The 18,589-nt window shown below is 60.1% G+C and overlaps 4 protein-coding genes across 12 annotated transcripts; 1 reads left to right on the top strand and 3 right to left on the bottom strand.

The window, feature by feature from the left end:
• Positions 3,134–5,507, top strand: PPP1R14B (protein phosphatase 1 regulatory inhibitor subunit 14B). The gene is given in 6 exon segments (XM_005699968.3): positions 3,134–3,253; positions 3,256–3,362; positions 3,364–3,645; positions 4,676–4,759; positions 5,044–5,076; positions 5,168–5,507. Coding segments are annotated over 6 exon segments (609 nt in total). The 5' UTR covers positions 3,134–3,219; the 3' UTR covers positions 5,237–5,507.
• On the bottom strand, positions 5,904–8,928 carry FKBP2 (FK506 binding protein 2). Of its 4 annotated transcripts, none has more exons than XM_005699851.3 (6): positions 8,208–8,335; positions 7,321–7,489; positions 6,896–7,008; positions 6,728–6,774; positions 6,136–6,171; positions 5,904–6,041 (listed from the first exon to the last, which is right to left on the bottom strand). In XM_005699851.3, exons 2-6 carry the CDS (start codon positions 7,483–7,485, stop codon positions 5,980–5,982), a joined length of 423 nt encoding a protein of 140 aa, XP_005699908.1. In that variant the 5' UTR covers positions 7,486–7,489; positions 8,208–8,335; the 3' UTR covers positions 5,904–5,979. The 4 variants fall into 4 exon arrangements, with proteins under 4 accessions (XP_005699908.1, XP_005699907.1, XP_017898277.1 ...); XM_005699850.3 differs by having other exon boundaries at positions 8,148–8,278; XM_018042788.1 differs by lacking the exon at positions 8,208–8,335 and adding an exon at positions 7,656–8,134.
• VEGFB (vascular endothelial growth factor B) lies at positions 10,931–14,312 on the bottom strand. 4 transcript variants are annotated; one of them, XR_001917456.1, is made up of 7 exons: positions 14,003–14,312; positions 13,431–13,473; positions 12,891–13,087; positions 12,672–12,745; positions 12,441–12,476; positions 11,910–12,192; positions 10,931–11,364 (listed from the first exon to the last, which is right to left on the bottom strand). XR_001917456.1 is itself a non-coding variant. In XM_018042785.1 (7 exons), the coding sequence occupies exons 1-6, from the start codon at positions 14,060–14,062 to the stop codon at positions 11,979–11,981; spliced, it is 624 nt and encodes a 207-aa protein (XP_017898274.1). In that variant the 5' UTR covers positions 14,063–14,312; the 3' UTR covers positions 10,931–11,364; positions 11,957–11,978. The 4 variants fall into 4 exon arrangements, 3 of the variants coding, with proteins under 3 accessions (XP_017898274.1, XP_017898276.1, XP_017898275.1); XM_018042785.1 differs by having other exon boundaries at positions 11,957–12,192; XM_018042787.1 differs by having other exon boundaries at positions 11,910–12,091.
• On the bottom strand, positions 14,612–18,307 carry DNAJC4 (DnaJ heat shock protein family (Hsp40) member C4). 3 transcript variants are annotated; one of them, XM_018042782.1, is made up of 7 exons: positions 17,993–18,307; positions 17,571–17,663; positions 16,692–16,785; positions 16,016–16,200; positions 15,659–15,823; positions 14,905–14,991; positions 14,612–14,813 (listed from the first exon to the last, which is right to left on the bottom strand). In XM_018042782.1, exons 1-7 carry the CDS (start codon positions 18,124–18,126, stop codon positions 14,711–14,713), a joined length of 861 nt encoding a protein of 286 aa, XP_017898271.1. In that variant the 5' UTR covers positions 18,127–18,307; the 3' UTR covers positions 14,612–14,710. The 3 variants fall into 3 exon arrangements, with proteins under 3 accessions (XP_017898271.1, XP_017898272.1, XP_005699904.2); XM_018042783.1 differs by having other exon boundaries at positions 15,659–15,820; positions 17,993–18,294; XM_005699847.3 differs by lacking the exon at positions 17,993–18,307 and adding an exon at positions 17,821–17,958.

The following is an 18,589-nucleotide window of genomic DNA, read 5'->3' as shown; positions in this document are numbered from 1 at the left end:
CTGCCAGCCAGTGCCAGGGCCAGCAGGGCCTGGTGCCGTGGCCTGAGCTTAGGGGTAGAAGCTCTAGGCAGCAGCTTCTTGAAAAACAAGATGGGAGCCTGTTTCCTGGGCCTGAGGCCCTCCCCACCCACCGTGTCTCCGGAGGCCAGGGCAACCCCTATTAGAGGGCTTCTTCCTCCTTGCACACTTTCTTCCTGCCTTGGTAATGGTAATAGGGTTTCTCGGCAAGCGGTAATGGTGGAAGGAACGCAGTCTTTCCGGCCTCTACTCTTGATTAAGGGAGCGGTCTCAGCCACAGGACCCTCCCTAGGGCCTCTGCTTTAGGAAGTGCTGAAAGCAGCCTCAGCTGCTCTCTGGGGGAGAGGGGCCAGGACCCCAGGAGAGGTGGGGCTGGGGAGGCTACAGCCTGGGGCTGGAAGGATGAGGAGGACAGGAGGCTAAGGGCTGGGATATGGTCTTGGAGCACCGACCTCAGCCACAAATCACCAGAAGTCAGAGGAATCAGCCCCTTTGAAGAGGCTCAGGGTAGGTAGGTGACTGGCCCAGGGCCTCTCAGCCTAGGGCAGAGGCAGGATTTGCACCCAGTTATTCCACTCCAAGATTTTGTGCTAGGCGGTCAAGCCTCCAAGGCAGCTGCAAGCCATCATGGCCCTCTATGCTAACATAGAGTAGGTGGCCATGGGGAGGGACTGGACAGATAGGGGAGTCAGCCTGAGAAATTTGGGAGTGTCCTGGGGGTGGCACAGAAAGTGGAGAGAGGGATTCAGGAAGAGCAGCCCTGGCTCTGTCTTCCCTGTTCAGCCTAGAGACCCCTCAGGGGACACCATGAAATTTGGAAATGTCAGGAGACCTTCACACTAGCCTTGAGGGGAGGAGGGACAGGAAGATCACTGCTCAGGGTCATAGCATCTGGAGGGACAGAGCTGGGACTGGTCCCCAAGTCTTCACCACCTATAGGTTTCATTCTCACAGCAAACTATAATATTATAGCCTCCCTTTTTACTGCAAGCCCCCAGGCCTGAATCAGTGCTCCAGTTTAAAAAGAGCAAACCCACCCCAGTGGGGTAAGGTGGGGCATGGTGGGGAATTTGGATTTGGTAAATTGCTTCACCCATCAGGTCAAGCTCAGAGTCAGAAGCCAGGCTGGGGATGGGACTCTCTTAGAAAGGGTGGGTCCTGCCTAAACCACAGGAGAAGGGTCAGCCCTTCCCTGGCCCCTGAGGCTGGCTGAAGAGAGGCTAAGGCCCGAGGGGGGCTGGGGAGGGAGAAGGTATCAGCCTATCACTGAGCCACATGAGTCATGTGCCCCCTGCTCAGGCCTTCAGGGAGAAGCCCACTGGCATGAGTCCTACCACCAACCACCACCACACACGCCATTCTCAGCCACTGCCTTCTCCTTGTCTGTACTCTCCAACCTCAAGGTAAGCCTAAAGTCCTGGGCTTCGGTGTGTGTGCAACTGCTGTCTCTGGGGTCGCAGAGTCAGCACGACTGAAGCAACTTAGCAGCAGCAGCAGCAGCATCACACCAGCTGTATGAACCTGGACCAGTGTCAACCTCTGTCTGAACCCCATCTGCTGCAGAGGGTGTCTCTGGCATCCAGAGGGGCTGGGACTTAGTGTCTCTAGGACCTGGAGACTCTGCTTGGGACTGCAGAGGGTGAGCCTGTCCTCTGTGTTCTGTGGAAGCATCTGAAACAGAGTTGCACAATCTTGTGTGGCAGTAGGAGCAGTGACTTTGTGTCAGGGGGCCTGCGTAGACAAGCTGAGCTCCATTGCTGTCTGGGTGTGTGACTTAACCTCTGTGGTGCAATCACTGAAACTTCCACGTCCTTTCCTATTTAATCTTTGCCACAACCTTCGGAGGAAATGGAGGCACACAGGAAGCCTTTCATTCGGTCATTTGTTCAACCAATTAAACACCAACTATGAGTCTGACCTAGGTGCTGAGAGTTCAGCAAGTCAGCTAATTTGCCAGATCCATGTGGTTTGAAGCTGAGCGGGTCCACTCAATCATGGGTATCAGCAGTAAACAAGGGCCAGACAGGTCTCAGCCTCACAGAACTCATAGCTGAGAAATGCGAGGCGGACAATGAACCAGTGAATGAGAGACACTATTTAAAAATATAAAAAATCAAACTGGCTGCGGGAACAAGGCACAGGGTCTACTAAAGAGAGGTGGGTCCGGTAAGGCCCTTGTGAGATCTGAAGGATAGAGGAAGCGGTAGGGCTGGGATCTACAGGAGAGCTTTGAGGTGCCCTCACGCTAGAACCGACTATGGGGAACTCGTATTAGGGTCAGCAGTTATTATTATCTTTATTATCCTGAGTACTGGCTCCTCCACTTCCCAGTTCTTTAAGCCTCAGTTTGCACACACAAGAGATTGAGGGGTGCAGAGGACCGCGCCCGGTGGAGACCAGCCCTACGAGGGCGCTCCAAACAAGTTTTCCCCGCCCGGGCTCCGCTGCGGGGGAGGGGCAGCCATGCGGGGCAGGACTCTGAACTACATTTCCCACATTCCCAGCCTCAACCGCCATCTTGGCCGGTGGGCGGTGGCTGCCTGGGGTCTGGCCCTTCAGGGCGCTCGGCCGTCTCAGCTCACCCCCAACCTAGGCCTCCATCATGGGGTGCGCGGAACCCCAAGGAGGGGGGCGTCCAGTGACCTAGGCAGCGCCTGTCCGTCTTCTCCACCCCTCCACCCCCGGGAGCCCGGTCCACGTGTCTGTCAGCGCGAAGACGCCTCTTGTCCCCCGCTGGCCGAGGGCCGGAGGACCCAGAAGGGAGGGGGGTGGAGCTCCCAGGTCTCCTCCTCGGATCTCTGTCCTGTATACAGTGCCCATTCCCCTCCATTCTCAGGCGGCCCCTGTTTTCCTCCACTGAGGACAGAAGACTAGGTTCCCCATTGGAGCGCAAATTCTCGCACCGGGTGCTTAGAACGCCTAGGGGTAGGGCAGGAAGGTGAAAAGGGAGAGAGGACAGCTAGGCCCAAACCTCGAAGGACTAGATCCTCCCCTACCCCCTGTCCCGGGGCGGGGTAGGGGTGAGGGGCAAGCCGCAGGACTGGCCCTTTAAGGGGGTGTGGTCGGGGGGCGGGGGAAGCGATCCAGACAGAGAAAGCGGCTTCGGCTGCGGCGGCTCGGGCGGCGGCCGCGGGGGACAAAGGGCGGGCGGATCGGTGGGGAGGGGGCGGGGCGCGGCCAGGCCAGGCCCGGGGGCTCCGCATGCTGCAGCTGCCCCCGGGCACCCCCGCCGCCGCCCTCGCCGCGGAGCCGCGCGGAGCCGAGCTCACGAGCTAACCCGAGCCAGCGGCCCGGAGCCAGCCGGCGGGCGTCCGGGAGGCGGCGGCGCAGGGAGGGGCCCGACGCGCGCACGTGGCCCCGGCGGCCGCCATGGCGGACAGCGGCCCCGCGGGGGGCGCGGCGTTGGCGGCCCCGGCCCCCGGACCGGGGAGTGGCGGCCCAGGGCCCCGCGTCTACTTTCAGAGCCCCCCTGGGGCTGCAGGCGAGGGCCCGGGCGGCGCGGACGACGAGGGCCCAGTGAGGCGCCAAGGGAAGGTCACGGTCAAGTACGACCGCAAGGAGCTACGGAAGCGCCTCAACCTGGAGGAGTGGATCCTGGAGCAGCTCACTCGCCTCTACGACTGCCAGGTGTGTCCCCCACCCTGCGCCGACACCCTAAAACCGGTTCCGATTCGGGCCTCCTGGAAACCCCACCTTGAGCCCGCCTGTCACCCGGAGTCAGTGGGCACCCTGCTTAAGCGCGCTCCTCTGCTCTCTGTGCTCCCCGCCCCCCATGTATGCTCTTTCTTGTCTGACCTAAGTCACTTCTTTCTTATTCGCTGCCTTGGACAAGAGACCTGGGACTAGTCTAGGCTGGCTGGGGAAGGAGAGCTACCTATGGCTTGCTAGCCTAGACCAATTTAAGGCACTAGCCAACCCAGTTGTTGGGGTTTATGTGTCTTGCCTGTTTCTAATGGGCTAATCTGGAGTCCATCTTGGCATGGGGGGCAAGCTAGCCCACTCTCTGGGTTCTGGTTCTCCACCCTATGACTCTTTCCTTGCCCAAGTGGTGACTCAGGCCCCGGGGGCCAGGGTGGAGGAGTGGGCTTGCCCTGTGCTGCCTACCCTAGCCCAGCCCTGGAATGCAGTTGGCTCCAGACAGGAGAGATGCTTCCTCGGGGAGGAGGGGTGGCAGGCACCCCCTCCCTCGGCAAAGCATGGGCTCTTTGTTTCCCCTTTACCAGGCCTGGGTCCTTCCCACTGACCCCTCACCCTTCACTTCCTCCCCACTCCTGGGAAGCTGTGACAGGTGTTTGGGGGAGGGGAAGGGGGCTGTGATGAGTTGGGGCAGCTGGCCCCATTTGTGCTCTGGTTGAGATGGGGGGCATGGAAATTGGGGAGACACATCTGCAGGGTTCCCAGGCTAGGATACCCACCCCTAGCCGTCTGGCACCCAGGGTGCCCAACTGGCAGGGACAGGAAGCTCCCCCCCACATTGGGCAGTTTGCCTTGGCACAGGCCTGATCTGTTTTCTTCCTTGGAGCAGCTGCCGCTGTCTGCTGGGCAAAGAGGGCTGGCTCCCGTCTGCAGTAGGGCAGGGGCCTCAGCCAGAGCCCCTCTCACACCCTCTCTCCCAACTCAGGCCCTTGTCTCTCCCTCCTTCCCTACCCCATCCCAGGAAGAGGAGATCCCAGAGCTGGAAATCGATGTGGATGAACTCCTGGACATGGAGAGCGATGATACCCGGGCTGCCAGGGTCAAGGTAAGAGGGCCTGGAGGGCAGCAGAGCCAGGTCAGGGGAGCAGAGGCTAGAGGGCTGCAGGGAGGCGGTCTGCCCATTGTTGGGTCGGCAAGCCCCCCTTGATCTTCGGCAGTCAGCTCTGTGATCTTCCTGGACTCAGCTTCAGCCTCCACCAAATGGGGCCAGTGGTACTTGCCAAGCTGTTCAGTAGCCGTGGCATCTCCAGTGCCTTGGAAGAGGGAGTGGGTGAATTCTAAGTCTGTGTTGCAGAGACTCAGTTATCCTTTCCCCCCATGCCCCACTAGGAGCTGCTGGTTGACTGTTACAAACCCACTGAGGTAAGAAGTTGTTTTCCCAGAGGGTGGGGTGAGGAGCCTAGGGTCCTGTCCTCCTGGGGTCTGGTCCCCTTAATGTCCTCCCTCCCTCCAGGCCTTCATCTCTGGCCTGCTGGACAAGATCCGGGGCATGCAGAAGCTGAGCACACCCCAGAAGAAGTAAGGGTCCTCGACCCAGCTGAACGGTGGCTCCACAGGACAATCGCTGCCCGCTGACCTCGTAGCAACAGCAATACCAGGGGGCCCTGCGGCCAGGCCTGGTGCCATGAGCAGGGCTCCCCATGCCCCTGGCCCAGGGGCCTCTTCCCTGCCCCCTCAGTTTTCCATATTTGGGGTTTTTTATTATTATTAAACTGATGGGACTTTTTGTGTTTTTATATTGACTGCGGCGCGGGCCCTTTAATAAAGCTAGGATACGCCTTTGGTGCAGTTCACAGGCTCGCCTGGTCTCTTTTAGGGGGGACACACTGCTCTCCGACTGCTGCCAGCTCAGCTTCTCCCCAGGTGACCGCAGGCCTTCCTGAGGGCCACGTAGCCATGGCGATAGCCCAGTGCTGGCTCCCAGACTAGGAGCTGGAAGTGGCTGGGGAGCTGGGGAGGAGCCATGCTACTGCCGGCAGGCAGGAATACTCTTTTACCTTCTGGACAAGGGCCATCATACCACCCAGGGCTTGGCCATTGTGACCTCCATGCTACTGAGCCTACTACACCCCAAGGTTCTGTAGCCCGGAAAGGAGAGTGAAGGATGGGAGGGGGCCGAGGGAGAGAGGAGGCTGAAGCTGCGGTTTCTAAGTCTCTCAGGGCCCACAAAGAAACACAGGCTCACTTCATGGGTTTTAAGTTTTTTTTTTCTTTAAACAGTCTGGTCCCTGATGGGGGCCTCTCCACCGCCCCTCTCCAGTTTGGCTACAGTTCTGAACGTCGCTCGATTTTGAGCAGTTCCACCTCGAACACCAAGGTTGCACCACCTGCAGGGGAGAGGTGGGAGTAGAATGAGAACTAGGGCCACCTGGAGATGGAATGGATGAAGCAGATGGGGAGGGGGGCAGAAAGGTCTATTACCTGGAATCTTTGGGGGCGCTCCCCGCTCTCCATACCCTGCCAAGATAACACAAAGAAACAGAATGAGCTGTGGACAGGCAGAGTGAGGTGTTCTGCAGACATCCAGGCTGACGCTAAGCCTCTACCCATCCTAGCACTAGGCCAGAAATGGAGATGGGGAAAAAAAAAAACAAGGGAAAGTTAGTCGTTCAGTCGTGTTTGACTCTTTGCGATCCCATGAACTGTACCCTGCCAGGCTCCTCTGTCCATGGAATTCTCCAGGCAAGAATATTGGAGAGGGTTGCCAATTCCTTCTCTAGGGGATCTTCCCAACCCAGGGACTGAACCTGGGTCTCCTGCATTGCAGGCATCTTCTCTACCATTTGAGCCACCAGGGAGATGGGAGGGGGCTTGCAAAAGGTCAGAGAGTTGGCACCAGAGCCAAGTGTCCCAATGGTCTTGCCTTGTCCTCACTGCTGGACAAGGCTAGACTTGGAAATGGCATGGATTGAATGAATAGAGTGGAGATGGATGCAGAGACTAAATCAGCCTTCACCCTTACATGGATAATACACCCTGAACGCCCTATCCCAACTCCGAAAGAGCCTCTTACCCAGCTCTGATGGAATCACCAGCTTCCGCTTTTCCCCCTCACACATCCTGCAGGATAATACACATTCAGCATGTGGTAACAACCAGGCTCCTTGCTCCCTCCCCCCATCCCTGGGGCTTGCCTCCCAGAGTTTACCTCCTGGACCACAGCCATGGCCCCACGACTCACCCTAGCAGCCCCTGGTCCCAGCCCTTGATGACCTGGCCTGTGCCCAAGGAGAAGACAAAGGGCTGGTTCTGGGGCAGGCTGCTGTCAAACTCTGTTCCATCTTCTAGCTTCCCCTGTGAGACCATGGGAAGGCCAGTGAGGAGGGCGGTTTGCTCTGACACCCCCACCCCCAGTGTTCTTCCCATCAAGGTGGCACCCCACAGCTTTGGTGGCCACAGTCCTAGCAGGAGACAGAACGTTCACAGTACACTGTCACTGCTTGCTGATGCCAACCCGGGAGTAGACAGTGAAAAGCAAGACAGAACCATGCACAGTAGATAAGAAGACTTGCCCAAGAGATCCACCTTTTGGCAGAGAAACTTGGCTCCCGGTTCCTTTCAGGTCCCCAAAAGCCCCGCCCCCCAAAGCTCCACCCCTTCACCCACCGTATAGTGCATGTGCAGGACGTCCCCTTTCCGCGATTTGATGGGACAGTGGTCTACCCGTTTCTTGACTCCGATCTGCAGCTTCCGTTTGCCCTCGGTCCCTGTGGCCGTGACCAGGGCGCTCAGGCAGATGGACAGTACTGTCAAGACCCAGCTCAGCCTCATCTCTCTGTGGGAACAGACCCCGACCAACCAACCGGGGGAGAGGAACGGGAGGGCATGGAATACCGGCAGGTACCCGGAGGATTCCATCCCACCGTGGACCCTGCCTGCCCCTGGGGATCCCCTTGTTCGGGATCACCGCCCCCTCCCCCAGGCTCCACGGCCACACTTACCAGTCCAGTGAGAAGGGGGCTTGCCCGAGGACCCCAGCAGCGGGGAGAGGGGGTCAGGGGAGGCCACAGCAGCCAGGGTCCCGCCCCTTTGCTCACCCCCTGCCCTTCCGTCCCTCCCGATTTCCAGCTCTGCTCTTCAATTCCCACCCGTCCCCTTCCGCAATGTCCAGACCCTATCTGGCTGCAGAGCGGTTGCCCCGACCGGGCGACCCCATTCACGCCACACCCAGTTGCCTCCCACCCAGCACACCCACACATCTGCGGCTGCCGCAGGGGGTCGGCCCCGAGGCACCCACACGTCGCCACTGGGTGGCTCCGGGGAGCTCTTGTCCTCCGGGGGTACCCCCCAGGCTGGCCCTGTGCCTCCGCCCGAGGCGCCGCCCCAACTCTGAGCCCTCGGGGGCCTGCGGGGCACCCAGACTGGTCCCGTGTCGGGTGGCCGCCGAGCCCGCTCCACCCACACCACCTCTCCCGGGGGAGTTCTAGACCTACCGCGTCCCCAGGCACGGCCACCGCGGAGACCGCCCCCGCGTGGACGCCCCGGGCCATTACCTGGGCCTACCCCTTCGCTAGGCTCCTTGGCTCCACCTTTTAGAGGGCGCGGTTCCGCCCCCGACCCTGTAGCTCCGCCCCCGACAGAACTAGACCCCTTTTCCTGGACCGTAGCCGCGCCACTCACTGGCTGAAGCCCCGCCCCCAGCGCCTGGGTTCCTTCTTCCTCGGCCTCCAAACCCGAGGCTCCTCCTTCCGCCTCTTCTAGCTCCTCCTCCAAGGGCCAGTCTCCACCCCGCACCGGTTCTGGCCCCGCCCCCAGGCCTCGAGCCCCGCCTCCCACCGGCACCAGCTGAGAGGTCCCACCCGCTGCCGTTCGACTTCCCGCCCCAACTCCCGGAGCCCCGCCCCGTGAGGCGTGAGAACCCTCCCCCTGCGGCATCCCCGGACAGCTCGGACCCCCCAACAGTCAAATTCCTCGTGACCTATCCCTCGTTGACACTCGGAGCCCCAGCCCGCTCCTGCCCCGCCTGATCCAGCCTTCCCTCTTGTACCCCGGCTCCCCCCAGCCCGGGCTGTGGCCCCCGCTCACCTCCTCGCCGCGCCCCCGGAGTCAACCCCAGTCGTGCCGCCGTCTCTGCGCAGGCGCGTCATCGTCGCCACCAGACCTGGCCACGCCGCCCGCCCTCATTGGACCGTGCAAAACCCGCGGCCAGACGCCCACTGGGGTGGTTTCTTCCCTAGCCACGCCCCTTCGGCACCATGTGACCTATACGTCACGTCCGGTGGCTTTGTAGTCCTTAAGGTGAGGTGAAGTGACTTCCGCAAGGACCGAAGGCACTTCCGTTTGAGGTGAAATTAAGGTCAAGCGGGCGCGGGTTCCCGGAGGGGGTCTCGAGACGCCATTTTATGTCGCCCCCAGCTTGACGCTCCTGATTGCCCTTGGGCCTCTTCTGACCCATAGTCCTCAGTTGCTGTGGAGAGCCTAGCTTCAGAGTGAGCCGTGGGTTTGACTCCTGGGTCTGCCACTCATTGACTGTGTGACCTTGAACAAGCTTCTTGGCCTGGTGACTCTTGGGCTTGATAACATCCACCCCACAGGGCCCCTATGGGAGTCCCCCAGTAATGTGCACAGCTAGGCCCACAGCAAATGCTCTTAGCTTTTTTCTCTTCCAGCATCCAGGCCTGCTCCTACCCGGGGCACAATAACCCTGGGTCATGACTGTAGCAGTCTGACTGGGTCCATTCCCCATACAGACTTATTTCCAGTCACTTCAGCACCCAGGAATAAACATGTGTGTGCTTAGTTGCTCAATCGTGTCCGACTCTTTGTGACCCCGTGGACTATCGCCCACCAGGCTCCTCTGTCCATGGGATTTCCCAGGCAAGAATACTGGAGTGGGTTGCCATTTCCTACTTAAAGGGATCTAACCTGCATCTCCTGCGTTGGCAGGTGGATTCTTTATCACCGATACACCTGGGAAGTTCCACTGAAGTAACGAACCTGCAGTTGTGCTTAGTTGCTCAGTCATGTCCGACTCTTTGTGACCTCATGGACTGCAGCCCGCCAGGCTCCTTGGTCCATGGGGATTCTCCAGGCAAGAACACTGGAGTGGGTTGCCATGCCCTCCTCCAGGGGATCTTCCCAGGGATTGAACCCAGGTCTCCCACCTTGCAGGCAGACTAAACCTGCAACTGAGAGCGAAACCTAAGTTTAATGTCAGGGAGACGGATGATCTGAGGCCAAATCCTCAGGTCAATCAGCTTTTCCGAGCTTATCTCCTCAACTGAATAAGGAAGATAATCCCAACACTGACCTCAGAATTGAGGGCTAGGTGAGAAGGCACACATAAAGCACATGCTCACTGGACAAGCTAAATGGGTTTGGGAGGTAGTAGCTACCGGCCCTAACCCTCATCTGTCTCACTCTAATTGAACTCTCACACTTTTGGTTAACAGCATAGCTGAGAAAATGATTTGAATGTAGCAATCACTTGTCAGAAACTGTCTCTTCTGGTTTAACGCCACTCTTGGTTTGAGCCTAACAAGATCACTACCCCTTCCTCTATGACTTCAGAGAAGGCCTCCATTAGGTAGCTGCTTTGGGTTAAACTCTGCCCTGAATGTTCTGCCCTGATGGGGCAAAGTACGGGCACCCAAGGTTGCCTTTCAGTTCACCCCCTCCCCTCACCACTGAGCCCCAGGGGCACTAGAGGGTGCAGGCAGAAAGCTGACCACTGAGTTTGGGCTGGGTCAGATAAACGTCAGGAGTACCAAGTAGAGCATGGGGAGGGAAGCCCAAGGTGCAAGGGAGGCAAGAGTGAAGACTGCAGTTGAAAAAATTTGGAGTTAAGCTACATGAAGCAAAAAGTTGCAAACAGAGTGTAGCCTGGTAGGGAAGATGAGTGTTCTTTTCTATTACATGACTCTTAACTTTCTTGGCACCCAAGGGCCCAGACCACAATGATCATCTGCTCCCTCTGTGTGAACGTGAGGCTCAGGATGAGGGGCAGTGACAGCCAAGGGCATTCGGCAGAGCTGAGTCCCACCTCAAGCTCACTGGCCATCTCCTTCCAGAAAGGAACCCTTGTGATGGACACAAGGGGCAGGACCCGTTAGCGCAACATGAAAGTGAAGGATGCACGATTCTGGCACTGTGACCTGTTGTGGGGAGGTCTTTGGACCTCATCTCCTCCAAGCTCCGTGTCTAGGAGGCAGTACAACGCAGACATTGATGTCCAAACCAGCCAGCCTGGACAGTGACAGACAGTGACACAGGCAGGGACAGTTCCTTCCATCTCTTTTATCAGGACTGGGGTTCACAGTTCCTGCGCTGAAGCCCAACTCCCACATTTTTGTAGAGGATCGGGGTCTTCTTAGTGAGGGGACAGAGGAGCCAGCTGTTAGATGCTCACTTGTACAAGGTGGTTAAAATCTGAGTCGGGACCCCATTCTCTTCCAGGTTGGTATGTGACCCCCTGGGTCTCCTCATCCAACTCTGTCCACGTTGTTGGATGGCAGCCTTGGGGAGACAAGGGGCGGCTGGAAGGCCCTCCGAGAGGCCCAGGTCCCAGAGGAGCTTCTGCCCAGGCTGAGGTCTTGGGGACTGGACGGTTCTCACCAGGCTGCGCTCCTGCCCTCTCTGGGGGGAGGGCTGTGAGGCTAGGGGCCCCACTGAGTCTGAAAAGCAGTTTGTCACCTTCGCAGCTTCTGGCACCTGAGAAGGGAAGAAGGGGTCTGTTCATGCTGGCACTAAAGCTCAGCCCATTTCTCTAGACGCACCCGCGTGTTACCCTCTGTGAACCCCATCCTCCCCTAACACTCCTGAGAAGCCCCAGCTGGCCCGGCCCACACAATGCCACCCCATGACCCCGCTGTGGAAGGGAGGAGTGGTGAGAAGTGCCTTGGACGAGGCTGGACCAGGGTTCCACTACATCTCCTGGCCTCCCGGAGCCCGTAAGGTAGACCATCAACGTCTACTATAGGCGTTTCTGAGACGGTTCGGAGCTGGAAGGCTGTCTTTCCATCGCCACTCCTGGCGATGTTACCTCTTCCAGGACATCTCTAGCCTCTCAAAGACGATGTCAGGTACCGCTCACCACAGCCCTTGACATCCTCTGTTGGCATCATGTGTCTGACTCCCGCATTAGAACAGGAGCCTTGTTTTTGCTGACCCCAGTGCCAACTAGGTGCTGGGTCAATATTTGTTCAACCCGGTCAAAGCTTCCCTTTCCCTGGCTCTTCTCCCACTGGCTGGCTCACCTGGACCTGCTCCAGGAAGGGCCTGGACACCACTCCCGACTCCTCACCTGCAGGTGTCTGGGTTGAGCTCTAAGCCCCGCCCTTGACAACGGAGGAAGCTGCGGCGTCGGCAGCGGCAGTGGCAGGTCCGGGGGTCAGGGCGCTGGCGGCGCTGGGGGCAGCGTGGGCAGAGGGGCCTGGGGCTGGAGTGGGATGGGTGATGTCAGCTGGGGAGGGTGCTCCAGGGGCAGGGTCCCAGCCCGGAACAGAGCGGGGCTGGGGACGGTGGTGGGGAGTGGAAGCCCTAGGAGGAGAAGCAACATGTCTCGGGTGGGAAGGAAGTCTTCCCAGGGGCTGGGGTCAGGGAACAGCACAGAGTCCTGGGGAGCAGAGAAAAAGGGGAGGAGGGTGGGGACAGGCCGGGGGAGAAGAAGGAGGGGAGGGGACCACAGCTTCCTGACACACCCTAACACCCCCTGCCCCAGCCACATGTGACTTTCTGGGCACGGAGCCTGGGCTCCAACCCCAGCCCAGCAAGAGCCCGAGACTCACCTGTCTGGCTTCACAGCACTCTCTCGTTTTTTTGGTCTGAAAAGTAAGAGAGACGGACAGAGACAAGGAAAGAGAGGATCAGGAAGCCCAGCATTCTCCACTCTCTTGCCCTCGATCCCAGGCCTGCCTGGCTCCACCCTCGGAAACCTTGTCCCCGCTGCGGTGCACCGCCACACCCAGCGCCCCCCAAGCCTGATCTCTGCGAACTCCGAGGTGGGGCCTCCCTGGCACCTGCATTCGCACTGGCTGTGTTCTTCCAGGGACATCTCCCCCAGCTGACTGCTTGGGTACTGGATCATGAGGATCTGGGCTCAGGAGAACAGGGAGAGACACAGTGAGAGAGGGCTGGAGGGGTGAGAACACCCTGCCCACCGCCCAGGGCTCTGGCCGCCACCCCCTCACTCCCCAGAATGCCAGCATCCAGCCAGGCACACTCCCCCTGCCCCCTACCTGCATTCGGACTTGGTGCTGCCCAGTGGGCACGCACTCCAGGCCATCGTCAGGGCAGCAGCCGCCACAGCGCTGCACTGTCACGCAGCTGGGCACCAGTTGCTTGGCCACAGTGCCCATGAGCTCCATGTTCAGGGGCACCACCACCTCCCGCGGCTGGCAGGTGGCACGAGCATACACGTCTATCCATGACACCACTAGGGGTAGATGCGTAAGGGTTAAGTGGCCCCAGGGTTTCCCACAGCTGCCCCCTGGCTCCTACCCCTGCGTCCAGAAGCTGTTCTCCTTAGTTCCCCCGTCACAGCCACCCTCCCCTAGCCCCTGCTTCTGCCCACCCAATCTGTCTTCCTTGCCCTGTTCATCCAGATGCCAGGCATCCCACTGCCTCAATCTGCTCTTCTGTGAAATGGGCAGAATTAAAGAGTTTGCATCTTACAGAGAGGCTGTGATTACACAAGATGAGAAATACATGGAGTCTGCAATCAGGGCTGGAAGCAAATGTTCTGAGCGCCAGCTGGTGCAAAGTTCTGTTACTATTACCTTTCTTCTGGTGACCAGGGGCATCAGGCTGAGAGATGGGAGCCTGTAGGAGAGAAGAAACCTAGACCAAGATGCACTCCAGGAAAGGCTGGCAATGTCTTTCTCCCCAGGGCTCTGCCCTTGCAGTCAGGAGACTTCAACTCCCCTCTGACAGTTTTCTGAACTGCTCTGTTCCTGGGGGGTCACTCTAACTTTACCTGTCCTCTCCACACTACCTGGGACCTGCCCCGGCTACTACCCGCCAGGCCCACTCTGGCAGCAGCCTCGAATCTCCAAGCCTGGGGTCCGGGCTAGTTCTCCAGGCTCCAGATCAGGAAGGGGCACAGTGGGCGCCGAACCTCGTCCGCCAGGCACCGAGGCGGCCCCGCCCCCGGCTGCGCCCAGGGGACGGGGTGGGGCGGGGGAGTGGCCCCGGAGTCGGGCGGGCGGGCGAGGAGGGACTCCTCCCGGGGGATGCCCGGGCTGAGCTCCCGAGACGCCCCCGTGGATCCCCAAGAACCCCGCGTCTTCCCACTTCCGCCAACCTTGAGAGAGGGCACGGCGCGCGGGCGGGATGTCGCGGACGCACGTACCTGGGCGGGGGCCAGCTGCAGGAGCACGGCGAGCAGCAGGCGGCGGAGCAGGGGGCTCATGGTGCCCGCGGGGGCCGCGCGCCGGGGGCGCCCGCATCGCCCTAGCCGGGCGGCGCGGGAGGCGGCGGCAGCCAGAGCCCCATGGCGCGGGCCCGGGCGCGACGGGCGGGGGCCGGGCGCGGGGGGCGGCTCCTCCGCGGCCCCCTCCCGAGCCCTGGGCGCAGGCAGCGCAACGCAACGCAGCGGCGGCGGCGGCGGCGGCCGGAGGAGCCGAGCGGGAGGGCGGCCGGTGGTGGCGGCGGGCGGCGGGGACGGCGGGGGCGGCGGGGGGCCGGGCCCGGGCTGGCGGGCGGGCGGCTCATGTGACCCAGACACGCGCTCCCCACCGGGCCGCGGGGCGGGGGCGGGGCGGGGGAGGGGGGGCGAGGCCGCCGGCGGGGCCCGCCCCCTCCGCACACACACACACACACACACCCCTCCTCCCGCCGCTGCAGGGGAAAGGGGATGCACCGCCCAGGGGGCCGGGCTCCCGGGTTGCTGCCACCAAAGCCCGGAGGGCGGGGCCGGGGCGGGGGGCGCTGGGCCTGTAGGAGGGAGCCAGACGAGAGCTCTGAGAATCACTTTATTGCACGCGTTTTGGGGCGTGGGGCGTCCCATAAGGGGGCACCTGCAGGCCCCATCCAAGGAGAGCTCTCCAAGGTGAGCCGCTCAGGGGCCCGGGGGCACGATCCCGGGGCCTTGGGGCGGCCCGGGTGGTGGCTGCAGCTGCTGCCTCTGCCGCTGCTCCTGCAGGAGTCTGGCTCTGTTGGCCCTGCAGGAAGAGCACCTGGGTGGTCGGGACTGGGATCCTGGGAGGTGGTGCCCGCACAGGGAAGGGAGGGCAGGAAAGAGCTAGGACAGACCTGGCCCGGGCCCGAGTGTCGTTGTAGATGGCTGTGATGATCCTATCCTTCTCATCCATGAAGCTACGATGCAACTGCTCCAGCTTCCTGCAAAGGGGTTACAAAGAATACTGGGACCCCCAATCTCTGCTGTCCCCCAAGTCTCACTCCCCTCCCCTCCACTCCAGAGTCTCACAGCTTTACACCTGTGGGGACCGCAGCCGAACTGCCCGTGCTAGGTGAGGAGACGGGCACAGAGTGGTCGGGACTTGTCCAGGGTGACCCAGGTCCCTGACTGTCATGACAGCAGCTCTGAACGTCAGAGAGGTCCTTGAAGGAGACTAGAAAGGTTTGTTCTAACTCGATCACTGAACTAGGCACACTGCTAGCAGTAGGCACTGGCCTTTAGGTGTCTCTACTGTTGAAGCTCAGTGGCATGGCATGCGTGAGAGGGTGGCAGGAACGAATGAGGGCAGTTGCTGGCAAGGCCCAGCTCGACCCGTTTCCTTCTTGTGCAGGCTTTCCAGTTGGCTCCAGCACTCTGGCGATCAGCACCGAAGATTTAAATTCAAATGATAAAAAACTGAAGTGACATGAGCTCTTAGTGCACAGCTGCCTTTGCCAAGTCAGAAGGGGCTCTGGAGGAGACCAATTTCATGCAGTTCTTGGCTTGGGACACACAAGGGTGCAGGTCACAGGGGTGGTGGGGTTAGGTGGCTGACAGGGCTTCGCCCACCCTCCTGCCCCCTGCCCATCTCCCTAGGGAGACACGCACCTGAAGGCGACGTAGTGCAGGCCCATCCCGGCCAGCATGATCAGGAGGCAGTACCCTAGCACTCGCCGGTTGTGTTTGTGCTGCTGCTGCCTGGACTCTGGCCCCTGAGGCCTCACTTTATGAAACTGGGCCCAGTATTGTTCATTGGGGGGGGCCCCAGAACTGCTTGGAGGAAGAAGAAGGGACAGTGTAAGGACGAGCCCATCCAGACAGGCCTCCTGGCTCCTGCTCCCCAGCCTTGTCTCACCCCGCCACTCCCTTCTCTTTTCACGCCCCTTCCTGGGACTCATCCTGATAATGTCCATACCCAAGGGCTCACCACTTGGGGGTGGTGCGCTGGGGGCTGCTCTACTGTACCTGTGTGCCTGGTGAGCAGACCTGGGGTGGGCTGCGGTTCCTGGAGACTTTGGGGAAGCTGCCGAGCGGAGCTGGTGGTCATAGCTGCGGCGGCTCTGCTCACGGCTCAGCACTTGGTATGCTTCACTCAGCTCCACAAAGCGACTGTGCAGGGCTGGGTTCCCGGGGTCCCGGTCAGGGTGCAGCTGGGGTGGAGCAAGACTCCCCTCATCTCCCTTTCCATGCCCCTTCCCAGGACCCATCCTGATAATGTCCACCCCCAAGGGCTCATGTCATTCCCAGAGGCCCTGCCTGGGGAGTGACCCTCACTCTCAGGCCTGCCCATCCCTGTAAACCACCACAGAGTCAGGAAGCACAGACTTCTGCCTCCTCCCCTTGTATAAGTCCTCAACCTGCTGCCTGGCTCTCACTGTAAGTCCTGGATCCAACTTTCTCAAGAGTAGGCAGGCCAAGAGAACCAAGCCCAGCCCATCAGACAGGCCTCCTGGCTCCTGCCCCCCAGCCTTTCCTCCCATGTGGGCAGATCTCTCCCTGTGGGGCACCTCCCCGTCCCTGTGAATGCTGAGGGAATGTGCACCAGCCAGCGTGAGCTTCTCAGCCCCGTTTCTGAGAATTTGAAGCATACCCCATCTGGCTCAGACTTCCCTTCCCCCTCTCCACTTAAAACCACTGGTACCTCTTTGGACTTGGAGAAGAAAGCTCGTTTAACTTCTTCAGCGCTGGCACCAGGCTGCACTCCCAAGAGTTCATAGTAGTTACTGGGGCCAGACCTGTGGAGAGAGGCCCAATCCTGCCAGGGCTAAGGAAGACACAGGGATACCCCTTCCCTACCCACTTGGGCCACCCTTTGACTCAGCATTCTGGTGCTCAGGGTTGAGCCAGGTACCAAGGATAGTCTCTGTAAATCATCCCTCCCTATTTGAGTGTTCCAGGTATGGGGGAGATCAAAATGTCTCCAAGTGTAGTTTTCAGACTCCTTGCATCAGAAACACCTGAAAATTATATTTTGTTTGTGGTTTTGATCATGTTTTTTAAAATAAATTCTTGGGACTTCCCTGGCAGTCCAGTAGCGACGACTCAGGGCTTCCACTGCAAGGAGCCTGAGTTCCATCCCTGGTCAGGGGAACTAAGATCCCGCATGCCCTGCAGTGAACCCAAAAGAAAAAAAGAAAATTCTTGCGCCCCACCTCATTCCTGCAAATCAGAATCTCCAAGTAGGGCCCAGGAATCTGCAATTTTGTAAGCGCCACCCTCCACCCCCAGCGCCGCCCCCTGCAGCCCTCCTGTGTTATGCACAGTGATGCTTAACAACACCTGAGTTGTAGGAAGGGCACTGGGTTTGACTTGGGTTCAAATTTTGGATCTGTATGACCTTGGGGGTTATTCCTTAATCTCTGATACTGTGTCTTCAGCAGTGAAGGTGAGAGTAACCCGACAAATCTGTAAGGCGCCTGACACAGAGCTTCCCTAGCACCTAGCGCAGCGCCTAGAATCGGGCGGGCCAGCAACAAGAACCTAATGAACGACCGGGCCCGATCCCGGGGGCCCGACTCACCGCTGCCGGGCGGCCGCTGCGAAGAGCCACATGGGAGGGTTGAGGGGCCACAGCCGGCATAGGCGCAGGGGCAGCATGGCGGCAGGAGGGCAGCTGGTAAAAAGAGACCACAAAGAGGAGTGGGATGGGACCCCCCTGAATCGGAGGGAATGGGGAGCGGGGTGTACTGGCCCTGTTCAGACGCGAAGGAAAACTGAAGCAAGCCCGGGGGGCTCAGGGGCGTTTGGAGCCTCCTTGCTGAAGACCAGACCTGGTTCTGGCCCCGTCCCCGCCTCTGCCCCATGCGTCCAAGGACCCCCTCTACTTTCGTCTCGGTGTCTGGACCACTAGCCCGGGACGCGGAAACCCCCTCCCCACCCTGGGAGTATTGGGGGGGCGGATGCAGGAGGAGCCACACCAAGCCCCGCCCTCATTGCACTCACGGACTCCGCCGCGGCCGCCGTTTCCTGCTCTTACCCAGGCCCCGCCCCCCCACTCTTATTGGCTTAGACACCCAGACACGCCCACAGACCAGAAGGGGCGTCCCTGCGGCGAAGCCCCGCCCCCGAACGCCCATTGGCGTTTGATGCCTCGCCCAGGCCGGAGGGCTTGCAGAGAGGCGCCGGTGCCCACCCGGGAGCCGGCGGGACTGGTCCTTCTCTGAGTGAGGCTTTCAGCTCAGCCTCTGTTGATCACTCCTTCGGACGTAGCTGTTACTCCACTCTGCACCGAGACGCATTTCACAAAGCAGTTTCCACCCCGTAAAGTGAAGTGTGAAAATAAGTCGCTCAGTCGTGTCCGACTCATCGCGACCCCGCGCGTAGCCCGCTAGGCTCCTCTGTCCATAGGACTTTCCAGGCAAGAATAATGGAGTGAATAGCCATTTCCTTCTCCAGGGGATCTACCCGGCCCAAGGATCAAATCCGGGTCTCCTGCATTGCAGGCAGATTCGGGAAACCCTTCCACCCCATAGTCAGCCTGTAACCTCACTGGAACCTGGCAAAGGGGCACGGCCCTCAGCTTGCAGAGGGGAAAACTGA

Source organism: Capra hircus, chromosome 29, assembly GCF_001704415.2.
Source record: "Capra hircus breed San Clemente chromosome 29, ASM170441v1, whole genome shotgun sequence".
Classification (NCBI taxonomy): domain Eukaryota; kingdom Metazoa; phylum Chordata; class Mammalia; order Artiodactyla; family Bovidae; genus Capra; species Capra hircus.
The sequence above is the reverse complement of the archived record's forward strand: the minus strand, read 5'-3'. Positions and strand labels throughout refer to the sequence as shown.